This window comes from Terrapene carolina, unplaced genomic scaffold (assembly GCF_002925995.2).
Source record: "Terrapene carolina triunguis isolate 2854851 unplaced genomic scaffold, T_m_triunguis-2.0 Scaffold449, whole genome shotgun sequence".
NCBI lineage: Eukaryota > Metazoa > Chordata > Testudines > Emydidae > Terrapene > Terrapene triunguis.
Window position 1 is genome coordinate 2,837,646 of NW_020664800.1, and position 16,504 is coordinate 2,854,149.

General features: G+C 52.9%; 1 protein-coding gene across 1 annotated transcript in view; it reads left to right on the forward strand.

Moving 5' to 3' along the window:
* NPDC1 (neural proliferation, differentiation and control 1) overlaps positions 1-16,504 on the forward strand; it is a 111,520-nt gene that overhangs the window by 64,208 nt on the left and 30,808 nt on the right. Inside the window, exon 2 of the mRNA XM_024210180.2 lies at positions 2,883-3,026. Coding sequence (XP_024065948.1) covers positions 2,883-3,026 — 144 coding nt within the window. The remainder of the gene's footprint in view (positions 1-2,882; positions 3,027-16,504) is intronic.

Consider the following 16,504-nt stretch of genomic DNA (forward strand, 5'->3'; position numbering starts at 1 on the left):
AGAATACAATTACATTTAAAAAAAAATAGTCCAAGTGAAATAAGGTCACAATGAGCTATTCCATTTCGATGCACGTTGTTCTGAAATTTGACGTTTCTTTGAAATCAACCTGTTCCCATGAAACGTTTTGATTTCAAAACAGCATTTTCCAGTGGGAAAACTGTTCCATCCAAAAGTGTTGACCTGCTCCACCTAGGAGAATAGGAACTGCCAGACTGGATCAGACCCCCTGGCCATCTAACCAGGGCCGGCGCAACCCATTAGGCGACCTAGGCGGTCACCTAGGGCACTACAATTTGGGGGGCGGCGACCGCGGCGGCATTTCAGGGCGGGACCTTCCGCCGCCTCTGTGTGGGGCGGCATTTCGGAGCGGGACCTTCCGCCGCCTAGGGTGGCAGAAAAGCTGGCAGCGCTCCTGCATCTAACCTACTGTCCTGTCTCCGGCAGGAGTCAGAGGCTTCCAAGGAAGGGGCAGAAACCCTGGTAATGGGGGATTTTATAGACTAACCTGCCCACGGATCAAGTTCCACCCTCTCCCAGCAGTTAGTGGTGGGCTTAGGGCTGAAGCAGGAGAATTTTAAATCCTCTTTCTTTTAGTCTCTTTTTTCAAAATTTTCCCCCTTCTTTCCTTAATGGATCTTCTCATTATCCCTGTCATTGTGAAACCTGCTTGTAAGACTGGAACGCCAGGAGAAACGTTCTTATTGGCCGACACAGTAGGGAGCCCTTACATTTGGTCAATCCTTGATGCTGATTGGCTGAGAGGGTAGCTACGTGTCATGGCACAAAAAGGCCAGTTTCTCTTTTCTTTTTTTAATTCACTTTTGGGGGATGTTGCTTTTCCTTTATGCTCGTTGCAGAAGCAATGGCAATAAAAATGCCCCTGCTGTGACTTTGAGCCCAAAGGCCCACCCCAGCCCCGCCCCAGGAAAGCAGTCCCCCTAGGTGGTGCTGGCTAGCTCCGAGCTGTAGCAGCACTGCGATTGCTGAGCTCTGGTTGTTTGATCAGCAGCCGGGAATCTGGAGGGCGAGTTGATGGTTAGTCACTGACGTTTAGCAGCATCGTAGTGTTGGGTTTGGTTTTTTTATGATGCTCAATAAAAGCAGACATTGCTCCAGCTGACAGAGGAACATACATTGTGCTTGGCTTTTATTTAAGCCCCCGCCACAGGCTGCTGCCATGCGATCTTGCAACTTTATCTTAGGCCAATAACACGGGGCGTTACTAATGACCTAGGCATGCAGCCCCCATGTTGGCTTAATATTGATCTTTAACGACCTCTGCAGCACGCTCCGTGAGCACGACTGGCGTGTGACCCTCGCTTGTCACCAGCCCGAGGACTGTAGTGCCTCGTGATCCTGCCACCATCCGCTGAGTCCTGCACTCCTGTGCGGCTGCCCTTGCTGTGTGGATGCCCTCCTGGATGTAAGCAGGGGGCACTGCCAGGCACAGTTGGGGTAGCTGGTAGGAGCTCCCTGGTGCGCTGGCAGGTGGGCAGCTGATATGGGCTTGAGGGGGAAATGGATTAATTAAGGTGGGCTGGGGAAGGTGGGAGTGGGGAGGAGGAACTCCGCTTGCTCCTCAAGATGGCTTGGGTAAGCAGCGCTATGCTACCCCTCTGGGCCGGGATAGTGAGAGCTCCCCCTGCTGGTTGCCTGCTTTAATCCCCAGGATGGTACTGGCTGTATCCAGGAGCCAAAAAACCAATAGTCTATTCCCCAACCCTGGCCTCTACATGTGACTCACCTCACCCAGGAGAGAGACTTAGCTGAGGTGCTGGCAGTCGTGAGAGGGTAAAATCAGTGGGAGACTCCTTCAGAGGGGGCTTTCTGGCGCGGTTACAGAGAGCTCAGTGATGGGGCAAACCAGCGTGCCGTGTGTTAAAGTCTGACGTCACATATACCCTGAGCCGGGCTGGGAAGTCGCAGGAACTCAGAGGACCTCAGCGCTGTTAGGTTAGGGAGCAAAACCAGCTGGGCAGGAGGCTTTTACTGCGCTCTCTGGGCCGGTTCAAGTCATGATGTAATTTACAAGGAACAGCTGGTCTGGTGGCCTTGGTGAGTCTGTCTGCACCTGGGGCGAACTGTGCCAGAGCTCAGGGTGAGACGCGGGGGCGAGGTGCCCCAGGCTCGTCGTCTCGTTAGCCGTTAAACTGCCCTGAGCGGCTCATAAGGCGGCACAGATCGACTAAGCTCTTTGCTACAACAGCTAGTAAGTGGTGAGCTACAGCCGAAAGCTCTGCTAGAGATGGGTCCAGAGCTCAGCAACGGTCTCTGTGAGCAATGCCAGACTTACGGGTGAACGCAGAGCTGCAGAACAGGATGGAGTCCCTATTGTGTATGCTCTTCTATAGCACTCATCAGTGTAGCCTCTGAGCTTAGCCTCATAACCTCTGTCATTGTCCCCATGGGGAAGCCTGGGTGACCTGGCCCTGACCACAGATCTTGCAGATCTCCTGATCCCAGTCCTGTGTCTTACCCACAAAACTGCTAGATGTTCCGTTGGTCCATGTTGGCTGAGTAAAAGCCTCTTAATGCCGTTCCTCTCTGGACTGGGCCAGAACATTGTTCCACTGTGGCCAGCATGGGTGGGTTATGGCTTGACAGCACCAGCCAAGCTGCTCTCCCTCCCCATCTCTGTTGTAGCGCAGGCTGAACTTGTGGCTAGCGATTCTCCCGCAGTGGCTCGGATGTGTTTTGCACAGGCAGATACTTACAGTCCGGCTGTAGCTAGGATTCTGTTTCTCATTTCTAGCAAGGACAGTAACATCTCCATGTTGTTGTTCCACAGGGTAAGGATGGACACAGCCGTTTTACCCCATCCACGGTGCTTCTTGTGAAACTCATTCTCACTTGGATCTCTTCTCTCTTCCTTTTCCTAGAGGAGTCCTGTCCACGGAGCTTGGACTGCACGCTGCAGAGAAGGGAGTTCTGCCCCCCTGGTTCCCATGCCTGCGGCCCCTGCCTCCCACAGTTTGTGGAAGATGAACACGGAAGATGCGTCCAGAGGAAGTGGTCCTCCACTGGTATGTGGGTGCCCAGCAATGGGCCTTCCTGCCGGCTCCGTGTAAACCCTTAGTCTGCACTCCGCTCTCGCCCCCAACTGTAAAATTCTCCAAGTTGCCTTGAAAGCAGGGATTTTTATGGGCTTAACTGTGAATTAAAGTGTATTGCAGAGGAGACGTACCCTGCAGGCGTTGGCAATGAAGTAGGATCTCTCCCCTGCTGCATTAGTGGTCCAACACATGGTAGACAGCTGGCTAAATTCTGCTCTCCGTTACAAAGTGCAGCTGACCCCTCTGAAATATCAGGGACCGTGCAGTTCAGCTGTGAATCGCCACCTCCCTTGCTGCATTACGTTACTTAGCACAGAAACCTAGTTCAGTGCGTCGCTGGATGACGAGAGAGAACAGGAGGTGTCCGGTAAATGGCAAGGCCCTGTTTGTCCCTGCTCTGGGAGTGGTAGCTGGGAACGGAAGTAGTCTGCCAATCATAACTAGACGCATCAGTCCTGGGAATGTATTCGTGGCAGTGGAAATCAGGCTCTGTGATGCTGAAGGCTAGTCACTCTTGCTAGAGCTCTGGTCTGTGTTACACAGAAGGTCACACTAGATGATCACAGTGGTTGAGCCCTGAGCTCAGAGCATAGCCCTGAGCACCAGGGGTTGGACACCTCCCCCCCCCCCCAGGTTTGAACAACATACACAGCCAGCTGGGAGAACTCAGTACCGCGGCTTTAGAACCCCGAAGGCACAATTTCCTGTAGCAGGTGGTGGGTACAAGAGCGGTGTGAACTCCTTTTGATGACAGAACAGTGCCGGAGGGGTGTTCTGCTGCTCCCCTTTGTAGGTTTCCTTCATCAGCTGTCACTTATGTATTGTGCATGAGGCCCTCCTTAGCTCAGTGGCAGGCAGGTGTTGCATGCACACTGAGCTGCTCTTGGTGGTGAACTCTATGCTGCCAGAGCTTGAGGTTTGAGCAGGGAATATTGGGAGCGGGGCATTTTCTCCTCCTCCCCTGACTGAGGCTGCTTTGCCGATCCCTGCAGCCATCAGCAAAGTTACAAGAGGTACATTTGCTTTACTCTTGCCCAGTTGCTCAGCACAAGCTCTCAGCCTGCATGATCCTTAGGCAGGGTTTCCTGTTTGGAAATGGGACCTGTCCCTTGCGGAACTCAGTCTGATTGTTATGGGATTGGCGTTTGACCGCTGTCTCATTCCGTTTTGTGTTCGATTGGTTTTAAAAGCTGAGCTATAGCTGACATGATCTTTTAAAAATATATTTCTGGAGGTGTCACCTGGTGCCTTAATGCTTCCCCAAGAGGAGGATTCTGGACGATTTCAGGCTGTGGCCACCTAGCCCTGCGGACACTGCACTTCTACGCCCTAAAGCCTCCCGATTTTAATCTCTCGAGCGTAGACAATTACTACAGCAACGGAAGGGGTTTCCCATCACTGTACTAAATCCACCTCTCAAAGAATTCTTCCGCCAACCTACCCGCGCCTACAGTGGGGGCTTGGCTGACCGTACTACGTCACAAAGGGCAGGACATTTTTCACAGCCCTGAGCGATGTAGGTAGGCACACCAGGGCCAGGAGTGGCGAAAGCTGCATAAAAGTGGGGAGCCACCGGTGCCCAAACCATAGCCCCACCCCCGAGGCCCCTCCTCCCAAGGCCCCGCCCCTCCTCCCCAAGGCCCCACCCCTGTGCCGCCTCTTCCCGCCAAGACCCCGCCCTCCACTCGCTCCTCTCCGCCGCCTCCCCATCGCTCGCCTTCACGGCCGATAAAAAGTGATGGGGCCATGGTCACTGTTCGTACTATCATCCATCTCCATCTTCTGCCTCCTTGAATGTCTCACCCACAGGGCAATGCTGTTCCCCAGCTCTTGCAGTGGTTGGCTCCCAAGGTTATTGGACCTGTCTCCCTGCTTTGCTTTCTCATCCCTCTGATTCATTTCGCACACTGATTGTTGACCCTTCTGGGAAGCTGAATGATGGCATCATATCCTGACGACAGAGGACCCTGAGCTCTTCATCTTTGCCCGGCATCTGTCTGTGCCACTTAAAACGAGCCCGGTATATGATCCTGGCTAATTGTTATTGGGCTCTTAGCAAACGCCTCCAGGGCCCATTAATGCAGTGCCTCTGGGGACCCGTGTGCAGCCAGCTTGGGTTTACTGTCAGGGTCATGGGCGCAGAGAGGAGCATTGACGTCAGTGCTGTAATTAGATGGTGGGACCTGGCGGGCTTGGGGCACTGCCGAGCTCGCAGAGAAGGAACTGCAGGGAAGGTGAGCAATGGAGGGTAATGGCAAATGAACCTGATGGACAGCAAGCAGGGGAGGTGGCGATGCAGCGCCAAGCCCACAAGCAAAGATCCAGTGTGAGGGAGGTTAACGATGTTGGGAAGGGAAGCGGATGGAAGTGAGACCAGCCAGTGTGCATCGGTGTCTGCTGAAGAGGGGAGGGGATCTACGGCCTCCCTTACTTATAGGTTCAAGGTTTGAGCTGGACCGGTGGAATCCAGTAACAAATTCTTAATTCTCCACGTGCTGCAGAATTATCCACTGGAAAGGTGTCGGGGTGTGTTGTCCAATGGACGCTGGCAGTTTGGGCAGCTGGTAGAATGTGCTATCTAGGTGTGCTCTGGATGGATTCCCCTAAGCTCTGCATTGCCTACCGTGACGTGGGGTAGTGCCCTGCCCCTTAATGCCTGGGATATCTGCAGGCCAGGCTTGCTTACGGTGAGAATCAACCAAGCCAGGTATGGGCGATGCTGTTGTAGCCGATGGGGCAGCACAGGTGTTGCTGGGGTCAGAACCAGGCGAGTTGGGTTTACAGCTGGTTGGTGAAGGTCCATCTCTCCTTCCACACACTGTGTCGGGCTTTGTTTTGATTGGAACCCCATGTCTGAAAGCTGGCTAGCAAAACCAGAAGAGCTTTTCAGGCCGGGAGATTTTTGATTTTTCTGCCCAGGTCGATTTGAGTTGGAGACGCTCTCAGGAACAGTGTGTGTCTTTAGACCAGACTAACTTGTTTCTGGAAGGGTTGAGCTTTGCAGCAGCTGTCTCAGGAGGTGGGGGAGGAGAAGGTGCCCTGGGGCAGTGCTGTGGAGGTGGATGGATTAGAGAAGGCCTTGCTTTGAGCTGGCCCTAGTCAGTGCGGGAGTGTTCAGCTCTGCTCTTTAAAGGCATCTTATGGGAGTCTCCTCCAGTGCAGAAGAAAGGAACCTACTAGCTGCCACTGCTAAAGAAACTTCCCGAGGGTGTGAAAGGAGATGTGAGTTAGCAGCTCGTGCCCAGGCCTTTCCCAGCGTGCGTTCCCACAGTCCTAGCACGAGCCCGGCCGGCTCCGTTAGTTCTAAGTTTAAAAGCCTGGCTGTCGAGATGAGCCACAGCGCAAAGTCTGAACAGCCCCTTTGTACAGACTGTGGGTGTGACTGTGATGGGCCTAGTAACAACCAGAGAACACACCTAGGGCTGGGTTGTAATGGTCACACAGTGACCCCTAGTGACCAATTAGAGTAATGCATAAATGGATTCCCATGAAGCAGGAAAAACGACGAGTCCTTATGGCACCTTAGAGACTAACCAATTTATTTGGACATAAACTTTCGTGCATGGAGTGAAACCTATTCGGGTATTACAGCAGGTATATTTATTAGAGCACATGAAAAGATGGGAGTTATCTTACCAAGTGGGGGAGGGGAGGGGAGGGTCAGTGCTAACGAGGCCAATTCAAACAGGGTGGAAGTGACCTATTCCCAACAGTTGACAAGAAGGAGTGAATATCAACAGAGGAAAAATTACTTTTTGTAGTGACCCAGCCACTCCCAGTCTTTAATAATTCGATGGTGTCAAGTTTGCAAATTAATTCCAGTTCTGCAGTTTCTCGTTGGAGTCTGTTTTTGAAGTTTTTTTGTTGAAGAATTGCGACTTTTAGGTCTGTAATTGAGTGTCCAGGGAGGTTGAAGTGTTCTCCGACTGGTTTTTGAATGTTATAATTCTTGACATCTGATTTGTGTCCATTTATTCTTTTGCGGAGGGACTGTCCGGTTTGGCCAGTGTACATGGCAGAGGGGCATTGCTGGCACATGATGGCATATATCACATTGGTAGACGTGCAGGTGAACGAGCCCCTGATGGTGTGGCTGATGTGGTTTCCCAATGTTCTGAAAGCTCAGTCCCATCCCCACTACCGGGAAAACGAACCTTCTCACACCCCAAAATGGTCTTTAAAGGCCTGCGCATCTTAATGCACATACATTCTGCACCTCCCAGGGCAGGTGCACCCCACGCTCTGGGACAAGGGCTGGCCTGAGGAATTGCAATGACTATAGCTGTTACCCCGTGTACAGGAGGGCGTGGGAATAGGCTGGCGTATAACTACTGGTCTGTGTGGCACAGTTCTCCATTCTCATTGCTTTAAACCCGGCAAAGACATGGCACTCTACCATGGCTGCATCTGAGACTGGATCCTTTTCATCCCATCTATCACCTCTCTGCCCTGTGTGGGCCCACATTACATCAGACCGTTGGATGCTCTGCATGGTAGAAACGGGATATTCACTCCAATTCTCGGCCCTCCTGCCCTTCCACCCCCTTCCCCGTCCCTCTTAAGGGGCCCCTCTCACAAGCAACTCCTCATACAGGAGGTGCACTCGCTCCTCCCACTAGGAGCAGTGGAAGAAGTTCCTCAGGACTACAGGGGCAGGGGCTTTTATTACCGGTATTTCCTAATACCGAAACCCAAAGGCGGGCTAAGGGCCATCCTAGACCTGCGTGAACTCAACAAGTTCATGAAGAAACTGAAGTTCCGCATGGTCTCGTTGGCCTCCATCATCCCTTCCTTGATCCCCGGGGACTTGTATGCCACCCTCAACTTGAAGGACGCATACTTCCATATAGCAATAGAAAATACCTCAGGTTTGTGGTAAGCAACAACCACTGCCAGTTCACAGTCCTCCCGTTCGGTCTGTCAGCGGCGCCCCGAGTATTTACCAAGGGCATGGCAGTTGTGGCCATGTTCCTGCGCAGGCGTCAGTTCCCATACCTAGACGACTGGCTGATCAAGGGCCGCTCTAGGGCTATAGTGGAGGCACAAGTCGAATTCATCATGGCAACGTTGGACGCACTGGGCTTTCTCCTGAACGTGGGGAAGTCCACTCTGCCCCCTGTTCAGCGGATAGTTTATAGGGGTGGTTCTGGACTTGACCCAGGCCAGGGCGTACCTGCTAGAAACGAGGTTCCGGGTCCTGGGCGACATCATTCGGAGTCTCGGGCAGTTTCCCACCACCCCAGCTCGAAATTGCCTAAGACTCCTGGGACGGATGGCTGTCATTGCAGAGCTGCCAGATCAGCTGAGCCCCGCGCTCTGGTGGTTTTGATGGCAATTCTACCTGTGCTCAGATCACTGGCTGTTGGGAACAGAGGGAACCAGGTGCAAACACCAGTGTCTGATGGATCAAGGGCATTTAATGCTCCAAGCCTCCATCGCCTGCCAGAATCCCCTGCACACCGCTCCCACCTAAGCCCTGTAGAGCTGGAGTCCTGGCCATTGAGGGAGACAGAACATAGGAAGTGAGGTGATGGGTGAGCATCCAAACTTCACCTCCTCCTGGGCTGCCCCCTGCTGGGGGAAGTAAATACTGCAGGCTGTAAACAACTGGGATTCTCCTTCCCCTTTATGACGGGAAGGGAAGAAAGATGTAAGCAAGACCCATGTGTAAAGCTACCACCCATCAAAGCCCATTCTTTGCGATCCATGCCCAGTGCTCCCACTCCAAAGGGCTTTTGGCTCATCTCTCTAGCCCCTCATCTGTGCAGCGCCAGGGGCTGGATGCTACTTGGCTACGCTCAGCCTAAGAACACGCCGCCCGACTGCCCGGGGAAAGTCCTGTGAGAGGGGGCCAGTGCAACAAGGCCACCCCCAAGCCCCTGCAAAAATATTTTCGAGCCCTTCCGTGGCAAACCAGTAGCTGCCGTGATCTGTGACGGGCATGAAGGAGTTAAGCGGCTGTTGTTGTCTGGAATTCTCCTAGTCGCTGTGGGTTTAATCGATTGCAAAAGGCTTTTACTGCGTGGTCTGCTCTGCTGGCATTTGGTCTCGCATCTGGACTGCCGTGTGCAGGGACGGGGCATCTCAGCATAGGAAACGGCTTGTGGTATTAAGCAGCCGAGCTGTCTGTTCTCGCTTGCTAGAAGAGCAATAGGCAACGCTCAATGGAATTAAACAGCAACAAATTACAAACCTCAGGTTTTTCTTCTGCTCCATATAATTAACATGTGCTGCACCCTGCTGTGCAGTGCTGCAGGGCGGGGGGGGGCAAGGTTAGGGAGGCACTGAGACGCTTGCTTGAAGAATGATCGTCACAGACCAGCCGAAAGGGCAATGCGGAGTCGGTAATCTTCATGGTTCAGGCCAGAGGTTATTCCTTTGCTTGGGTCAGGACGAAATTTTTCAGCCTTTTAGCCCTCGCCTATCCCATGGGAAATATTCCGGAGTGAAGAGTTTTTCCCCTTTGGGGATAGTATTCCTGACCTTTGGGGCAAATGTATCAAGTGAGAATTCTATTCTTTGTACCACCCTGTAGATTGTCTCGTCGACACTCGGGTTTAACGGCGTCATGTGCTGAGATGGCTTAGGTTTTGCTGGGTAACCGCCAACCCCAAAGCATGTGGGTCGCTTGAGCCGTCCCCTTTTCCCCAGCCCTGCTTCTTGATGTGCAGAAGGCTCTGCGGGCCGCGGGAAAGGGCTGAGTTCTCCCCAGACGCTTTGTTGTTTGGCGGCAGCGCTGTCCCGGGGGTGGTTGTGGGAGGGAACGAGAGCTGGGGCGCGGCGTGCAGGAGACGGGGGGCGAGTTCGCTGTGCCACGTGCTGGTTCTAGCCCCGCCGCTAGTCGAGGCGGCGTTAACGTTTCCAACCCCTAACGTAGGGGACGCGACAGGCCCAGGACATAGTCGCGGGCGCCTTTAGGAGATGATCCGAAAGCCCACGTGGAGCTTTGAAACGTGCTCCCTCATTGAGTTGAAAAAGGGGATTCTGGGAAAGGAGCGAGTTTGTATCAGGGTTTCAAAGGAGAAAAGGGTGCTGGGGGGGGAGAGGTGGTTCCTGCTGCAGCATCAGAGCTCCCCACCAGGCCTTGATCGCCTTCTCAGGACCCTTCACGGGCAGGTTTAGAACTGCACTGAGACGAGCCGGGAAAGTGGTGGTCTCGGTGGCTAGTGGGTCTGCACTGGGGTAACAGCTCTCTGGCTCCTTTGCTCATCTGCCTCCTAGCAATGCAAAGGGATGTTGGCACCCTTAGCCCCCTACCCACTGTCTGCATAGCATCCGGATTCATGCTCCAACAACCTTCCCCCTGTAGCAATGGAGCAGGCAGGCCCAGCAAAGATGAAGAGCTGCATCACCATTGAGTTTGTCCCCAGGTGTGTTGTGTTGGTGCTAGGGTGACCAGATGTCCCGATTTTATAGGGACAGTTCCGATATTTGGGGCTTTTTCTTAGATAGGCTCCTATTACCCCCACCCCCGTCCCGATTTTTCACACTTGCTGTCTGGTCACCCTAGTTGGTGGGTTCCCATTCCCCGAAGAGCTGGGGTTTTAGCAGGAGCGAGGGGGCGTCTCTCTGAAAACCCTGAATTGCCTTCTTGCGTGTGTGGTAGCTGCCATGTTTTATTTACTTTTACTCCCCCTGCACCTTGAAATGTTGAATCTCCGGTGCTTTTCCTTGGTATAACTGTTGGGGTGTGGTACGCGCTTCTGAGTGCACATGGTGATGGGCGGCTTGCAGGGTTCTCGCTTTGTGGGGTGGGAAGAATTAACGAGATGGCCTGGCCTGAGCATCTGGGCTCCCTCTAAGGTGTGCACCTGTGCGGCCGCACAGGAGGCCATCAAGGGCTGTGCACCAGGTGCGCACACAGGTGAGCGTGAAGGATGTGCAGGGTGGGTGGAGGCAGTGGGGTGAGGTGGGGGCAGTGATGGGGGCATGGGGGAGCTTGGGCCATGCAGGGCTAAGGGGGGGAGAGACGTCACTCCCCCGGCCCCAGCCGTGGGACTGCGGTGGGAACAGGAGAAACGCCTTTCCCCCAGCCCCAGCCATGGGACTGCGGCGGGGACGGGAGAGAAGCCTCTTCCCTGGCTCCAGCCGTGGGGCTGGGGGAGCCTTGGGAGTCAGGAGACTTTGGGTCTTTCCCCAGCTCTGCCATTGAATTTGCGTGTGGCCTTCGGAAGTCACCTCACCCCACACCGTGCCTCAGTTCCCCCATTTTCCAGATGGGAATAATGATCTTGACCTTCCTCTGTAAAACACTTTTTGAGATTTATAAATGAAATTCGCTAAATATTGTTGGCTTTTAGATTCGTGTTTGAATAGGAAATTACCAAAACTAGGACTAATGGGAATGTTTTTGCGACTGCTGTTGTCGGATTTCCAATGACCGTTCCCTGTGGGGGATTTAAACCTCCGCGAGCAGTGTTTGCCAAGCTGTTTGTGGGCAGGGGGACACGTGGTTGGGGCGTGATCCTGCAAAGTGTTACTCGTGTAGCTGCTACTCATGTGAGTGGCCTCATGGAAAGAAGTGGAAGAACTTCATGTCAAGTGAAACTGCCTGAGCCCATGTGTTTGTAAAGTGCTGTGTAAATTGACAGAACTGTGTGTGTTTCACTGTAATAACCCGGACTTTGGAACATGGTATGTGTGCGTGAGACTCCGAAGGTGAACTTCACTGTGCTCCTTTAATTGTCCAAGCTGACCCCGTGTAAAAATATAAACCACACGACGGTTGAATAGCCGATAGGACTTTCAAAGTGCTTTGTATTGCTAATACAAGAGGATGGTGGTAAGGGGGATTTGAATGTTTTTAAAAATTATTTTGAGCCTTAGTGTCCTGATTTAAAATGAAACATTGACTTTGATTTCTAAATTGCAGTATTATATTTTACATTCAGATGAGACCTTTACAGATGAAGCCCTGTCTGAACATTAAATATCTCAAGCATTTTGCATAAGAGGAAAAGATTCTTCCTATCCAAAATTCCCTTTCTCTTTCCAAACTATTGCACAGTGCTCTCTGTGCTGTTGGCCTCGCTGGCTGCTGACTTTCCTCCCCAGAGGTGGCTGCATTTCAGTGGTGCATTTCTATGTATAGTTTGCAAAGCTTGTGTAAGGAGGCTGTAGGAATGAACAGATAGGTACTGCAGACGTCACCTGAAGACAAACCTTCCCTAAGACCCAGCTAGGTACTAGCCGTAGGACGTGTGAGCTCTTGGTGGGATAAGGGCTGCCGTGAAAGTACGGAGGTGATGGCACATGTCTGCATATTACCTCGGTATTGGTGCTGCACATAAAATTCATTCTGCACATGGATGGAAAAAATTAGAGGGAACGTTGCTGAGCATAGTTTCTCTCCTACAGACAAACCGCACTGACATGGAACAGCCGTGGAGAGCGGAAGGCAGTCGTGGCATGTTCTGCTGCCCTGATTATTAGCTGTATTTCCCCTCCCCCTCACCCCCGTTAGCATGGTGCACCGGGAGAAAGTGAAGGCTCCTTACTCTGGTCTCTGCTTTTCCCTAGGCCACAGGGATCCTCTCCTGAGTGGCTGAAGGAGTTCGGTGTGTCAGGTGTGATCAGGTCCATGTCTGCGCTGGGCTCCAGTTCCAGTCGTCTGATTCTGGCATGGCTTTTAATCTCTTCTTGTGGCTGGATACCAAAGGCAACTTGTCTCTGCGAGGGAATCCTGCAGATTGCAGCTCTGCATCTAGGAAACTAACCTGGTCGAGGTTACTTAGCCAGGGAATAAACCTGACATGTTTTTGGCCGCATCTTTTTCAAAGAACTGCACCACCACTAGCAGTGCAGCATTTCTCCTCAGATCTCACTCCCTATACGTTCAGATCAACAGTACAAATTACTGTGACTTCTCTTGTGGTAGTACTTAGGAGCCATGGACCTGGACCCCCCCAGGCTATGTGCTGGACAAACACAGAACAAAGAGATGTCGCCTGCCCCAAAGCTTACAATGTAAGTAACAAGGCTCTCTATGATAGTGCAATCCCGTGACACCCCAAAATGCTGGTTTCCCATGTTCAGACTTGAGTCAAGACTGGTTTAAGTTGAATAACTCCGATGCAGTAAAGGGGGGTCTGTTTCAAGCCAGCTCTCGGGGTCACTCAGTAGAATCCACAGCCTGCCTCAAAGTACGCAGGTTAGATCTGAGTTCGGATTTCTCTCCCAAATGTAAAGTCAGTCAGACAGGGAGACGGATCTGTGTGGCAAGTCCCCTTTCCGATCAGTCTGTCTCCACGGTGAGACTGCTGTATATAAAGTGGGGGCCGAAGGACCGGGGTTGTAGTACCCCACTGCACTCTGTGGCTGGGACGAGCAAGACGCCCAGTGACCCTGATTTGGAAAAGTTCCACAGGTCCTTTTAACTGCCACCAGCCAAGGGTAAAACAAGCATCTGTTAACTGTCCCCCCCCCCGCGATGCGCAGCGCAGCAGTCTCTCCCCCCTCCCCCGCCTTGTCTGTTCTGACTCGTCCACGAGATGCCAAGACCTGGCATAGGACAGGAGTTCGTCATGGCCATGCAGGGAAGGGCAATAACCATAAAGTACATCTTCATACGCAGCACGTCCGCCCTGCGTAATTCAGGATGCCAACACTTGGCTAGAGAGAACTTGCAGTTATTGGCAGCCGCTAGGCAACAGGTAGTACCTCCTCCTCCTCCTCCTCCTCCTCCCCCTCTCCTCTCTCTCTCTCTCTCTCTCTCTCTCTCTCTCTCCCCTCCCTTCCCAAGGCAGGACAGGCCAGTGGTTAAGGCAGTAGCCTATGACTTGGGAGACCTGGGTTCAAGTCCCTTCTCCGCTGCAGATTTCCTGTGTGACCCTGAGCAAATCACTTAGCTTGCTGTGCCTCAGTTTCCCATCGGTAAATGGGGATAATAGCACTGTCCTACCTCATAGGGGTGTGGACAGGAGAAATACATTCGATTGTGAGGTGGTGATGAGGGTCATGTTAGTACCTTAGGGGGTTCCCCTTAGTAGCCTTTCCTTGGAACAGACATGTCAGCTTTGTGGCTATCCACCAATCCTGACGTGGTGCTGCAGGGCGACCTTTGTGTCTCTGCGCTGAGACGTGCCAAGTTTGCATGCGCTCAGGATGGTGCCTGGCCTTCTTCCACCAGCCCCGAGCAGTCAGCGCTGCCACGGCAGAGGATTCTCTGTGGGGATCGAACACTCATGTCCTATAGGCAGGGCCGCCTCTAGCGTTTTTGCTGCCCCAAGCAGAAAAAAAAAAAAGCCATGATCGGCAGCAGCTCTTCTGCCGCTTCATTCTACGGCGGCAATTCAGTGGCAGGTCCTTCGCTCCGAGAGGGAGTGACGGCATTGTCGCTGAACGGCTGGACGTGCCGCCTCTCTCTTCATTGGCTGCCCCAGGCACCTGCTTGCTACGCTGGTGCCTGGAGCCGCCCCTGCCTATAGGTTTGGTTTTTGGAGTTACAACAACCCAAGCACCTGGGGCAGGCACCGGAATTGCAGTTCTGGGCACAGTGCAGTGGAAACTTTCTCTAGCTGAAACAACGAGGAGTCCTTGTGGCACCTTAGAGACTAACCAATTTATCAGGGCATAAGCTTTCGCGGGGTAAAACCCACTTCATCAGATGACTGGAGTGAACGATACATTAGGCAGGATATATATTACAGCACATGAAAAGATGGGAGTTGCCTTACCAAGTGGGGGGGTCAGTGTTAAGGAGACCAATTCAAACAAGGTGGATGTGGCCTATTCCCAACAGTTGACAAGAAGGGGTGAATATCAACAGCGGGAAAACTAACAAATCAGCTCTACAAAAAGTAGTCTCTACGCTGCCCCAAAGACTCCTCGTTGTTTGCTGATACAGACTAACCCGGCTACCACTCTGAAACCTTTCTCTAGTTGGTTTACAATGGAACATGGAAAAGGTCTCCATGGCAATTCTCTTTTGAGGCACTTCTCTTCTCAGCCTTCCTGGTGTTTGGTTTTTGATTTTGGCTTCAGCAGGGCAAGGATGGAGTCGTGCCTTGAGCTTTGGATTTTATGCAGCATCTTCTAGCCAAGCATCTTAGTGCACCCCGGCAAGTGTTGGTTGTATCCGTCTCTCTTTTACATCTGTAGAAACCGAGGCATGGGAAGGTTTGAGCGGCTTGCCCATGGTGACAGAGTTGGAAACAGAGCCCAAGACTTCTGGGTCCCTTTAACCATAGGACCATCTCATGCTTTTCCAGAGAGGCCTCGTGGGATTTGAACTAGGAATTTTTCACATCTGAATTGGGATTTGCAATTTAGCAAACTGGCTGTGCCCTAACCTGAATGTTCTCCAGATGTATTTCTACTTCGCTCCCTGTCGACCCAGCAATAGTCATATCCCAGACCACTTAATGCTTGGGGCTCGTCGTATTTAACCCCGACTGTGATGATTACCTTGTAAACGGGGAGTGTCTCTGTCCCCTGGTGCGGAGCCAGTATGAACTTCCCTTTGCGAGGGGAAAAGGCACTGATTGGTAGACAGGCCAGAGCGTGAGTGGGCGCTGAGGGCATGTTTATGCTGCAATAAAAACCCCACAGGAGTGAGTCTCAGAGCCCCGGTCACGGGGGCTCAGGTTCCAGGCTAACAATTGCAGTGTAGGCAGTTGGCCTTGGCTGGAGTCTGGGCTTTGCGAGCCTGGGAGGGAGAAGGGTCTCAGAGCCCAGGCTCCAGCTGTTTTGAGCCCCACAGCCCCGAACCTCATGAGCCGGAGTCAGCTGACCTGGGCCAGCCGCGGCCAGGCCATGAGGCTCTTATTGCAGGGTCGGTGTACCTTAATAATCTCCCCGCTCTCGCCAATGGGGCCCCAGAGCATGGGCTAAGATGGCTCTGGGGAGGCAGCAGGACGACTCGTGCCCTGTGCTCTGGTTTCAGCATTGGGAGTTTTGCACATTGTCCATAGTACTTTCCCGGCTTGTTTCGACAGGGTCTTTGGAGTACGTTTTTCAGTAGAGATGCAGCCTGTTCATCTCTGTCACCATAGCAACCCTGCTTTGTGTCTGCGGGTTAGCAAACAGCAGTGAGTGGGTCTGGGGTGGGCTGCGCTGCCCACGGGTTGGGAGCTCCCGGCAGCTGTTTAAATAACAAGTGAATCCCGACCTTCAGTCTCCGCGTTAGTGATGTCAGCAGCGGTTGAAGACGCAGAGCTGTGTCAGCGTGTATGTTCCCTGGTGCTGCGTGGGGGGATGCAGTGCCATGTTGGTGGGGGATGGGGTGGATGCAGTGCCGTGGCGGGGGGGAATGCAGGTCCGGGTCGGCGGGGGGGGGTAAGATGCAGCACCATGTTGGCATATGCTCCCTGGGGCTATATGGGGGTCTGTGGATACAGCGGCGTGGGGTGGGGGCAGATGCAGTGCCGTGTGGGGTAGGTGCAGCATAATGTCCGGGGTGTGTGTGTGGATGCAGCGCTGTGTCGGTACGGGGAAGGGGGGGCGGATGC